The following is a 12,060-nucleotide window of genomic DNA, read 5'->3' as shown; positions in this document are numbered from 1 at the left end:
CTGAAGTTCACTGTCCTCACGCTGGGATGTTGTGTTCTGTCAATATAAGTGGATTTGTTTGTAAAACATTGAGCATATCAATCATTAATACTAAGAAATATATACTGTCGATTCACTGACATATGTTGACATGGTTATTAGTATTAATTGAAAGTATCACATGATAATAATTCTCTTTGCTCCAAATTTTATGTGCACATGTTCTGTATATTATGATGTTTATTATAATCATACCTGAAACAACAGAAAAAAAGTCACTCAGACAGCTGTGTCATTTAAGAGCTTTTTATTTATTGAGAATGGGTCTGAATGTTAATATAAGAGTTTATATTCCTGAATAATAATAATAAAAAAATACCACCTGTAAATTTACAAAGCCCACCACAAAGCCCTTCAATCCACTTTGCAACAGCCTGATAGAAATTTCTGCATCCCCAATGACAACAGTTTTATGATACCAGCCTGCAACCTGGATATTGTGAATCTGCAATGATGAAAAATGTAAACTTGTGTGTCACACAGTGAAACTGGCTGTGGATGCAGGTCTGTGGGGACTTTTACAAGACAAACAGTATCTACCATTGGTTCTAAAGGAATTTGGACCTATGGAGAAAGTTTGGGTGTTGGCTGTAATGAGGACAGTTTATTGCTTGTCATCGGGAGCAGGGAGTTTCTCGAGTGTGGGCTCCATGCCCCAGATCTCACGAGCATACTGGGCGATGGTGCGATCACTGGAGAACTTGCCACATCCAGCAATGTTGTAGATCACCTTCTTGGTCCATTCCTTGGGGTTCTGATGTGAAGATAAAATGATTAAGTGAGTAATAACATCGGTAAATACTGAGATTATTCACTCTGAGTGCTTATTCTATTGACGGTGACACTCATGTTAGAGCGAAATTAATTTAAAAGTATGCTATGATTGCAAAAGAAGACATTTATTAAACATTTCTTTTAAATGCATATACCTTGTAAAGAGCATTGACTTTCTCCTGGCATTTAATGTAGTCTTCATAGTCAGCAAAGACCTTAAACCTGTGCAGAAAATGAAGCAATTAACTCAATGAAAAGTGACATACATAAACAGGTAAATAGCACACTGTAAATGCATATATGTAGGAATACTGAATAGTAGTGTGCATGCAAAAAAAACTGCACATCGGCGTGTTTGTTTTGTTAAGTTTTTCCTTTTTTTCACCAGTACGCAAGTTTATGCACATTCTTATTTGCATGTGTGCATGCAGGTCTGTGCCTCAGGCTGCTAATGTTAGATGTGTCTCTACCTGTCATGATGCATCAGCATGTTGACAATTTCCTTAAACAGGTCAGGCTGCTTTGGGCTAAAGAAGCCTCCAGCAATCTGGTCAATAGCCTGTTTCAGCTCAGGCAGGCGGTTGTAGTACTCTTCAGCGTGGTATCTAAGCAGGACAGAAAACAAATAATAAACACATTCAGAAAAATAGAAGCACAAGCTTGTTGCTGTAGTGACTTGCCCATTCACAAGGGAGAAGTAGTCAGTGCCTACACGTAAATATCAGCAGGTTCCCCAAGGCCACGCTTTTTAGAGCGGAAAACCTCAGCTTGTGTGGACAAAACATTTGACTCTAAGAGAATTTATGGGCAGATTGCAAGAGATCATTACCAAAACCTGTCCTAGACTGCAGAGCAGCTGGGTAGTCAGAGTGTGTGGAGCTCACTACAGTGATATTAAGAAGTCTTGACAGTTGGCCTATCTTGGAGGTATTTCCCCAAATGGATCTGGTAGCACTCATTATATTCTATATTGGCAAAAAAAAGAGAGACAAGGATTGACCCATTTTTCCCAACTTCTGCTCCCTCATATTTACCCCTATGGGTTTATGTCAAGGTCACATTATTTTTGGGCTCGTAGGAAAATATTTCATGACTTACAGCTGTATATCAAAAAATGTGTAGTGAAAATATTTGATCGGTCACAAAGAAAAAAACATGTTTGAGGGAGACAAAAATACATTGTTTGGAGAGATTTGGGTAAGATGGGGTTACCCTTTCATGTCAAGTGCATCAACGTCATCCACCCTCATGCCGAAGATGAAGAGGTTGTCTTCACCAGCCTCTTCGGCCATCTCAACGTTGGCTCCATCCATGGTACCGATGGTCAGAGCGCCGTTCAGCATGAACTTCATGTTGCCGGTGCCGGAGGCCTCAGTGCCAGCTGTGGAAATCTGCTCTGACAGGTCAGCTGCAGGAATGGCTGCAAGATGACAGAAGGACGGGGTTGATGTCTCTAATAAGCATTTTCTGTTTGTGCTGTACGCTATACAGTGGTTTGGTAACTACCTTTCTCTGCCAGTGTGACTCTGTAGTTCTCCAAAAAGATGACTTTAAGGCGGTCTCCCACCACAGGATCATTGTTGACCACCTCACCAATAGCCGTGATCAGACGGATAATCATCTTGGCAGTGTGGTATCCAGGAGCAGCCTGCAAGACAGTAACTGTTAGAGGCCTAACATCAAATGCATTTAACTGCAACCATTACAATACAAACCTTTCCTCCAATCATGACAGTTCTTGGAGTCCACTGCTTGTTGGGCTCCTTCTTGATGCCTGGCAGAGACATGAAGAGATTACACAACTGGAGTGTGTAGCAAAACCCTGTTCAGACTGTGACACACAACCTGTAAAGATTTGAATTCACACAGTATTTGAATTTGAGGCTTTTAAATGTGTGCTTACGGTTGTAATAGGTGATGATGTGCAGGCAATTGAGCAGCTGTCTCTTGTACTCGTGGATTCTCTTGACTTGAATGTCAAACATGGAGTTGGGGTTGATCTTCACCTTGTAGTGCTCCTCTAAGTGCACAGCGAACTTCAGCTTGTTTTCCTACAAGATCAAGACATTGATTTTGTTAAGTTCTCCTTCAGCTTGTGTGGTTATTTGTATGTGCTGTACAAAGAGGCATTTCAAGGATGCTACAGTAGTGCAATCAGATACAACAGCATGCGAAGTTCCAAGCGTTAGAGAAAATTCATTTTCGCAAAATGTCACGGCATCTCTCCACACTGATTACTGTCTCTCAGGCTTGGGGAAGTGTGTGTCAGTGTATTCATTTTTAACTGCTCATCAAGTACAGAGAGAGTCAAATGTAATAAATTGTGGGTTTAAGAGGGAAACCCATCCTCTGTTTGTTTAAATTTCTGTCTGTCATACAACTAAATGAACTGAAACCATGGCCCAGAATAAGCAGGTTGAGCAGGTGGCTGAGGCGTCGAGAGCCGGCAGCGGCTGAAGGAGAGCGCCGGCTGCTGAATGTCACATGGGCCAAAAACTGTGAAGCATCGTGCCTACGAGGCCTTGATGTAAAGCCACTCATTCATGCCAGACAGACAGCCAGACGGTGCCCATCTCTATCCTGGTGCTATTATATAAACAGCTCCTCACTCTGGACAGCCCAAGGACAACGGCCATCTAAGTATATTCATAAAACGACGTTTTCCAGAGAGAAGTGTCAACCCTGACGATACGCTGACTCTGCTGCTAATGGAGGTTGTGACATTGATCACAGAGGAACAAACAGCTCTGCAGGCTGGTTCTTTGAACGGAGTTACTGCATCGGGTACATTATGGAACAATCTGTGTATGTAATCTGTAACAGGCACAGACTGCCCAATGGTGGAAATGTGCCAGTTCTCTGCAGGGCTTTGTGCTATTAAGCAAGGGCTGGGTTTGCATATCATGACAGAGCACAATTATATATTCACAAGTATCTAATTATCTCCTTGAGCAACATAGTGCTAATTCTGAACAGACACATTAACCTGACATTTGACAAAATATAATATCCCACTCACTTGCTTCACTTTGGCAATATCACGAATGAAGGCCTCATCATTCACATAGTTGCGGAGACTCTGAAGCTGGTCAAGGTCACGAATGAAGTCCTCACCAATTCTCTAATGAGAAAAAATGAGATTGAGTGAATAAGGGAGTATTAGATCATTTCGCACAGTGAAGTATAGCTTAAATATTATTGTTTTTTATGTTGTTTGTGTGTTTGAAAGGCAGCTAACCTCTGCAATGACCTCAGCCAGCCCGGGGTTGCACATAACCAGCCAGCGGCGAGGAGTAATGCCATTGGTTTTGTTTTGGAACTTATGTGGCTCCATTTCATAGAAGTCCTTGAAACTGCAGTGGAGGGAAGCATCACATATATCAGTACACACAGATAATGTGCAGGCCATGAAATGACAGAGGCTGGTGATTTATGAAACAGATGCTACATATATAATGCACATACATGTATTGCATTGTAGAGTTAGTACTAGTTAGCAACTATAATGTATTCCAGGCATATTAGAATTTATCGTAGGAACGTACACAGTAGCTTTGAGGATGTCAGAGTGTATCTGGGCCACGCCGTTGACAGCATGGGAGCCCACAATGCACAAATGGGCCATGTTGATCCTCTTTTGTCCACCTTCCTCAATGAGGGACATACGGCGAAGACGATCAACATCACCTGGATACTTGGCAGCAACTCTCTGCAAAGGAAAAAGAAACACGATATAAAAGATAATACATTCATAGGTTACATTTCTTTATTTTACTTGCTGAATGAGATTTTGATTGTCATATCACAGTAGGTCAATGCACCTTTTCCAAAATAATATCAAACCATGAGCAACAGAACAATTTCCATCAGAATGTAAGTAGATGAAAGTCAGTGTATTATTGTGCAGACATAAAGCCTGCCCACCACTTCATGTCAGAAATCTTTCTCTCTCCATTTAGTAGAAATGTGGGAGTCCAGTTCTGACAGATGTTGCAATTAGAAGCCAATAAGCAGCATTTTGTTCTTTGACTTTTACATTATAGCATTTATGTCCTCATGCCAATCTTAAAAGTCATTCTTTGCATTTTAATAGGCTTTTCTGCTGCTTCTTCTCACAATGGCAATCTAGAAACTATTCACAATCAGACAAGTAGATCAAATATTGAAATTTTAATGAAGAGTTTTGTTTTTTTTTCAATCCTCCAGGTTTTTATTATTATTATTATTTTTAATTATTATTTAGTCCACTTGTATTTAATCCTCAATCAAATGTATTACTTCTAAGATTCTTTGACATTATGTACCTTTGTTAATTTGTGTCTTATCTTCCTAATCAGACAGATAGAAGCACAGAGAAATACTCTATGCCCACATTTAAATATGTTGGTAATAAACCACAGAGAATATTGGTAGCACATTGAGTTTGCGTCCTTTTTTTATACTATATACTATAGGATGCAACATGATCTAGATTATATCACGTTGCAATGTGCAGTACTAACCTCCAGGTGGCGGCGGTTGATCTCGTAGACTATTTCCAGGTGACGGGGCAGCAGATGAGCAAACAGGTCGACTGGCCAGCGCTCCAGAGCTTCAGGAAGGACGGTGTGGTTGGTGTAAGCACAGGTGCGCACACAGATGTCCCAGGCCTAAACAACAGCAAAAGAAAACAGGTTTAGGGAACCACACAGCAAAGTTCTGTACTTGTTTCCATCATCATCCCTGGAATCCAGCAACATCGCCAAAGCAGCAGCATGCCTTCATACAGTGTTAAACAGATAAAGATATTGAAAAGATATATATTTATAAAAAGAAGTTACAAAAACCAAAACATTAAATAATCAATATGAAGCAATGAAAGAAATGTGTTATGGTTAAACTTTAAAATAAGCTTCACGTTTGGGAAATAAACCGTACAAAGCTTGCAAAAATTCCTCTTTGGACAGTATTACTCCTCCTCACCTTGTCCCAATCCAGCTTCTCTTCGTCAACCAGAACCCTCATCAGCTCGGGAATAGCCATGGCTGGGTGAGTGTCATTCAGCTGGATGGCAACCTAGATATGCAGAACAATATTAAATGTCAATACAGAAATTACAATACACTAAGAAGTGCTTTATAGTCACTGTTCATAATAAGTATTCTCCAAAGGTACAATAAAAACTCACCTGCAACCTGTTCAACACACTCACAGAGGCAATTTAATGAAGACTCACAAAGAACGTCATGGGAAAGTCTTTTCATTTTTGACAAACTATTTTGTTGTGTTTTTCACTTCACCTTGTCAGGCAGTTTGCTGAAGTCTGTGCGAGCAATCTCCCTGGAGCCAAACTTAGAGACCTTGAAACGACGGATGATGTCTTGCAGGGTGGCAGACACCACAAAGTATTCCTGCTTCAGACGGAGCTCCTTCCCTTCAAAGAACTGAGGGTAAAGACACATATTTGTCTCTTTCTGTTCTGTAGGCAAACATGAATAGGGTTTTTATTCATTAAGCATAACCTTTTGAATGTTGGCGACTGACACTGATTCCCGGACAACAGAAATCTTTTTAATAGAATAATTACCTCAGCCTTTCATGAAAAGAAAGTGTTGTATCACAGCTGCAGTAGCTCTATTTCTAATATCTAATATGAATATATTATAAATATTTTACATTTATAAAATACAAATATGTGTATACCCATCCATAATACTCGTTAACTGGAGTGTATTAAGTATGTATAAATGTACACTTCCTTTTAACAAATATGTGACATTATGGAATCTGTCCTCTGTTCAGTGTATCAGCGTGTTTGAATCAGATCATCCTAAAAAGTTCAAAAGTTCCTTCTCTTTTTGTTGAAATGTAAGTTTAATTTCACATTTATGAAGCCTTGTATAAGTAGGGGTAAGTTCTAATGTGTTTCATGCAGTGTTTTTGTCACCAATTATGGATATTCGGATGAGTTTTTCAAAAGAGCTTTGAAAATATCATTGGTCTACTTGCACATATTTGTCACAAAGAGAGGTACTGCAAAGAAACTGTAAGGAAGATTATTTTTTACAAAAGTCTGTTAAGATAAAAAGCAGTAATAAATTAATCAATTAGTTGACCCCAGGAATATAAATGTATGAAAATGAGAAAATGATTCACACATCTTTTTTCAGTAGCTGAAATTTACAGTGTTCATTTTGATTAAATAATCAACCCATTGTTTCTGCCCCTCTATATTTTTTTTTAACACAAACACAAGGATTTTAAAAGGGCTTTGTAATACTGACTAATCTATGAGGTCCACCACGGTTTTTGCTCTCACATGCACAGACATTAATTACCAAACATGACATGAGTTGCAGCTCAGGCTAGATGGTTATCTCCTAAATCCTCCTTCTTGAGTCTTCAGGGAGTCGACACATCTTTAGTCAGGTCTTATGTCAGATTTAAAAGACGGCTTCAGAGGAAGCTGAAAGAGCATACAGTGGCTCCAGCTGAACACAAAGGACATTAGTTGGGAGCCAGATTGTGCAGGTCCATCCCTCAGCTGACAATAGATAAGCCCTATCCATTCATACAGGAGCCATGCAGTCCACAGCTCCCTTAACTATGACATCAGCATGCATCATTTTCCTCTAATCCAACTTAACATGCGGATGTTTGGCCTGTTAGTTCAGGCCTGGAGAGGATTAAAAGATAATATAGGCACATTTTCTTACATTATCGTTGGGATACAGCACACGGGAGATGTTCTCGGCCAAGTTTCTGTCCAGAACAGCCTGGATGTAACCGCCAACGTTGACTGCAAGGAAATCAATACATGAACTCCTTCATAGTTCAAGGTAATTCTCATTTAGCAGCTGTTGCATGATTGAAAACATGTGATCGCTGCCAAACACATACAGTCTTTAAGGTTGAACTCGCAGGGGGCCTTGGCAGACCACAGCCTCATGGTGTTGACAACGTTGTTCCTATAGCCAGGCACGGGGGTGTCATACGGCAGAGCCAACACCACCTGTCAATGTCACCACACGAGGATACAGAAAAGTGAAATATATATAATCATATCACCTCAGATAGAAGTCGTTCATATTCTTTTACTCTGAATCATATTTTCACCTGAGTGTCAACCCATTTGACACCATCAGGGTGATGTTCTGTCCTGCCGTAGAAGTGGACTGGACGCATGTACTCAGGACGTGCTTTCTCCCAGGGGTTGCCATAGCGCAGCCAATCATCAGCCTCTTCAACCTGGATAATGACATACATTTATAGTGAGGGAGAAAAACACTCGTTAGGTAAGTGGCTTCTGAGAGAAGCCAGACATGGAAAATGACAAGGAACTTTAGGTCATGATAATGATAAAGCAGACTCGCCCAGAAGGTGGTTTGAGGTTTGAGGCATGAATATACATTTTCAAATAAAACTCGATGGTTTCTAACCTGCCAGCCATTGACGATTTTCTGATTGAAGATACCGAATTCATAGCGAATGCCATAACCATAGGCAGCCAGGCCCAGGGAAGCCATGGAGTCCAAGAAACAGGCTGAAATAAGGAAGCAGATCAAGTTTATAGCTCTTATATAGAAATAATGCATTATTTAAATCAGTCAACACAGAGAAAAATACTTTGACTGTATTAAAGATGAAGGGTGAAAAGATGCTTACCGGCAAGGCGGCCCAGACCACCATTACCCAAACCAGCATCTTCCTCCATGTCCTCCAGCTCCTCCATGTCCAGACCCAACTACAGAGGGCAGCAGAAACAACACGGACTATTGAGTCTGTGATTTTTGGATGCTATCCTCTTTTTAAAACAGCTGGAGACAGAAATTTCACAGCTATAAGAGGAATATCACCTGGTACGTGGCCTCATCACAGGCGTTCTCCAGTGCGAGGTTCACCATGGTGTTCTGGAGGGTGCGGCCCATGTAGAACTCAAGGGAGATGTAGTAAACACGCTACAGGAATAAGACGAGATATAATCTATGTCAAATGGAGCAAATAAACAGTGAAACATGATCTTCAAAACACTTTCAGAGACATTTTATTGACACTGTATGACTGGGGTCACAGAGAGGTCTCCACATTATGCATGATGGGTACAGTAAAACCTAAAGCTGGTGAGATTATATGCCAAATGTCAAAATGACAGGCAGCCCATATGGTCAAAGAAATATTCAGGTTTCATGATTTAGCTTCATGCATGGGGGTGCATAGAAATGTGCCACCTGAGCCTGTGTTTAGCCTTTGCCATTTAGTTCTGTGTGTGTGTGTGTGTGTGTTTTTTTTTTCCTCCCCTCAGCCATGGAAGGGAGGACAGGAACTGAGGAGGAAAGGCAGAGGGAAGAGACAGGACAGGGGGGCAGATTGCTTTGGGTATTGCATAACACCAACATTTTGGCCCAGGCAAAAATAGCTCCTGTAGAGGTTGCTGTAAAGGTCAGCCTGAGCCTGATACCCTTTCATTGTGGAGTTCAAGTCGAGACTGATAGGAGAAGTGGTTCTGATAGATTTGTAAAATAATAATGAATACAAGTGACACTGAGCAGCTAACAGGATCTCTTGAATTATATATGACTCTATGTTCCAGATCTTATCAGACTTCAATCCTTGTTTCATCTCATTATGCTGATTTGTTCATTTTTTGTTGTTGTTGTTTTCAAAGCACATTATCAATATGGATTTTAAAAAAAAACCCTGTTGCAGTAAATGTAATTTTGTAGTACTTGATGTTGGCACCAAATTACACTTCAGCTTGAATTTCCTTCCTCCTCGAACTTTCTGGTTAGACCTTTAAGGGATTCACCTTTGACCTTTCAGTCTAGAGCCCCAGAACAAGATGTCAGATGGTTTCTCCATTCAAGGTTCTACCCTATCAACATATCAACATTTGATGAAACGGTTTCAGAAAACTAGCTTGCTTTGAGAAGTAAATGTCTCCCTACTGAGATTAATGCTTTGGTGCTTAAGTTACAGAACTCTAACCATGCAAAGTAAGCCAAAGTGTACAGGGAAATATTCTTCCGCTGTTCAGAAAAGAAGAATTATCCCCTTTATTCAGTGAGGTTATTAATGATCTTGCAAGGCACATTTTTTTCCCTCTAAGTAAATGGAAGAGGAGCTTTTCCTCTGCTTCTGAACCTTCTATTGTAATCGAAACGGTTTTGTGTGACATTTTCAAGCAATAGCGTGGTGTGGTTTACAGTTTTGCTGCTTTATTCAAGTGACGCCAGCTTCCTTTTGTTCTTCTAAGGTTCTTTCTTTAGCTGTTGGTTAATGACACTATAGTTGCTGAGATACATCTGTGATGTAGCTGCTTGTAAACGAACTCACGTGACCTTGGAGGCATGTGCTCGTATGACATAAGCAGGGGCTGTGTGCTTTATGGTCAGACAGGTTAGGGAACAGAAGGTCTTGGGGAGGTTTAGTATTTCAACACATTATAGTCATGGCAGCATACCAGCAGAGTGCTAAGAACCTCCAGTGAAGTTTAAATGTCAGGACTTGGCATTACACTGACACCAGGACATTAAAAGTACCATTTAAGAATACAAAGCCCATGCTCTCAGCACTGGAAGAAGCATTCACATCCTGTACTTAAGGAAAAACACTATTACAAGCATGTAAAAATAGCAAAATAAAATCTAAATGTTGTCAAAGTATCGACGAAAGGCCCTCATTATAGAGAAAGTGGTATCCTGTGGCTGATATATTGCATATATTACATTTGGTCATTCATATTAATGCATCAGTGTATAAGCAGCACTTTACTGTTACTAAGTATATAGAGTAGCAGTGGTTTAGTCCAGATGCCCATAACATGTGCATCAGGCCCATTTATTGGCCCAAGAGACACATTTGAGGGCTCATGCGATAACTAATGGGAGAAGATAGAAGAAGATATTAAGTCCTTCTGTAAAAATCTATACTGATTTACTGTGTTTTTCCCCAATGTCTGCTTTTTTGTGAAATACTGGTGAAAGAGTTGTTTAAATGAACCTGAGAAAATGTAGTTAGTTATTTTACACCGCTGTCTGCATTCAAATGCACTAAATGTGCAGAACAAACAGTTATTCCAAGAAACAGTGTAAGATCCAAAGTTATGGCACTGAATGCAAATGACCCCAATGCAGCATTCTTCACTAAACATCCTGAAGGTGTGAAAGAGTTCTTAGATCAAATACTGATGCCAGTGTTTTTATAGTAACACTCTTAACTGCTGTCGTTTCCTGACAAATGCAATATGTTAATACTGTTATATCAATTATAACAATAGCAGCTTTTAATTCATTGATATTGCACCAGTTGATTTTCTGTAATTTCCACATTTCTGTAAACCGTGTCTTTGATGCTGCTCTGACAAGAACTTACTTTGGGATCCTTCTCATAGTAGTGCTGCTGGGTTCTGATCCACCTGCCAATCAAGTGTTCCCGCACTGTGTGGGCAAGAGCAAAGTAGTAATCCCTTTTGGTTGCCACATTTCTGTCCTTGACCAGCGTAAAGTGGAGGTGTCTGTTGAAGTTCTGCTTCAGTTCTGCAACGTTTTCAATTCCGGCGAGGCCTCGCACCGAAATCTGTTTCCTTCTATCGTGGTCAGACAAGGGTTTCGACATGGTGGCACGAGTTGGCTCTGACTCTGGGAGAATGTAAACAATAAGACAGCAGATACACAACACCAGGCCCTGACACACAGCAGGAGAGGCACCCACACCACAAGGCTCAAGTTCATGGTTTTAAAGACACAAGTATAAATATTAAGCAGAGGGTGGAGCAGATTGGGTATTTTAGGTAAAGGGTGGGGCCTGTGCAGAGGACGGTGGATGTTACTTTTCAATTTTGTCACTCAGGATTAAATTATGGGCCCATTTGATATTTATAATATTTGACAGGCAGCAGAACACAGCATCTCATTTACAGTATTGTGTATGCGTTCTGAATAAACAGACTGAAGATTTTATTTATGGTTCCATAAATCAGTACTTTTCCTACTACTTTCCTCTGACATGCTTGTATTTCACGGTTAGATAGATGTGACATTCACAAAGCTGACAGCCTACAATGATTTGAGTGATCGAGCACTATTTATTGTCCTCATTAAAATTTTAATAATGTCATAAAATCAAAATAATGTCCTTTTCTAGTTGGTGGCTAGCAGTTTGTAAATATATTTTTAATTAAGACATTTTATTGTGCCTAAAAATTACAGCACTGCAAAGTCTGCTACTTATCATACCGTAGGGTGATACTATATCTATAAGGTTCTGCAT

General features: G+C 40.1%; 1 protein-coding gene across 1 annotated transcript; it reads right to left on the bottom strand.

Moving 5' to 3' along the window:
• Positions 1-269: 269 nt before the first annotated feature.
• Positions 270-11,511, bottom strand: pygma (phosphorylase, glycogen, muscle A). Its single transcript, XM_023268013.3, has 20 exons — positions 11,164-11,511; positions 8,649-8,750; positions 8,458-8,536; positions 8,232-8,335; positions 7,909-8,040; positions 7,693-7,804; positions 7,509-7,591; positions 6,093-6,236; positions 5,776-5,868; positions 5,316-5,462; positions 4,359-4,522; positions 4,052-4,166; positions 3,833-3,934; positions 2,717-2,864; positions 2,529-2,587; positions 2,320-2,461; positions 2,026-2,233; positions 1,284-1,418; positions 969-1,035; positions 270-793 (listed from the first exon to the last, which is right to left on the bottom strand). The coding sequence occupies exons 1-20, from the start codon at positions 11,404-11,406 to the stop codon at positions 644-646; spliced, it is 2,529 nt and encodes an 842-aa protein (XP_023123781.1). The 5' UTR covers positions 11,407-11,511; the 3' UTR covers positions 270-643.
• Between the last annotated feature and the right edge of the window lie 549 nt (positions 11,512-12,060).

The sequence above is a fragment of the Amphiprion ocellaris genome, chromosome 14 (genome assembly GCF_022539595.1).
Source record: "Amphiprion ocellaris isolate individual 3 ecotype Okinawa chromosome 14, ASM2253959v1, whole genome shotgun sequence".
Lineage (NCBI taxonomy): Eukaryota > Metazoa > Chordata > Actinopteri > Pomacentridae > Amphiprion > Amphiprion ocellaris.
This window is presented reverse-complemented; position numbering and strand designations above follow the sequence as displayed.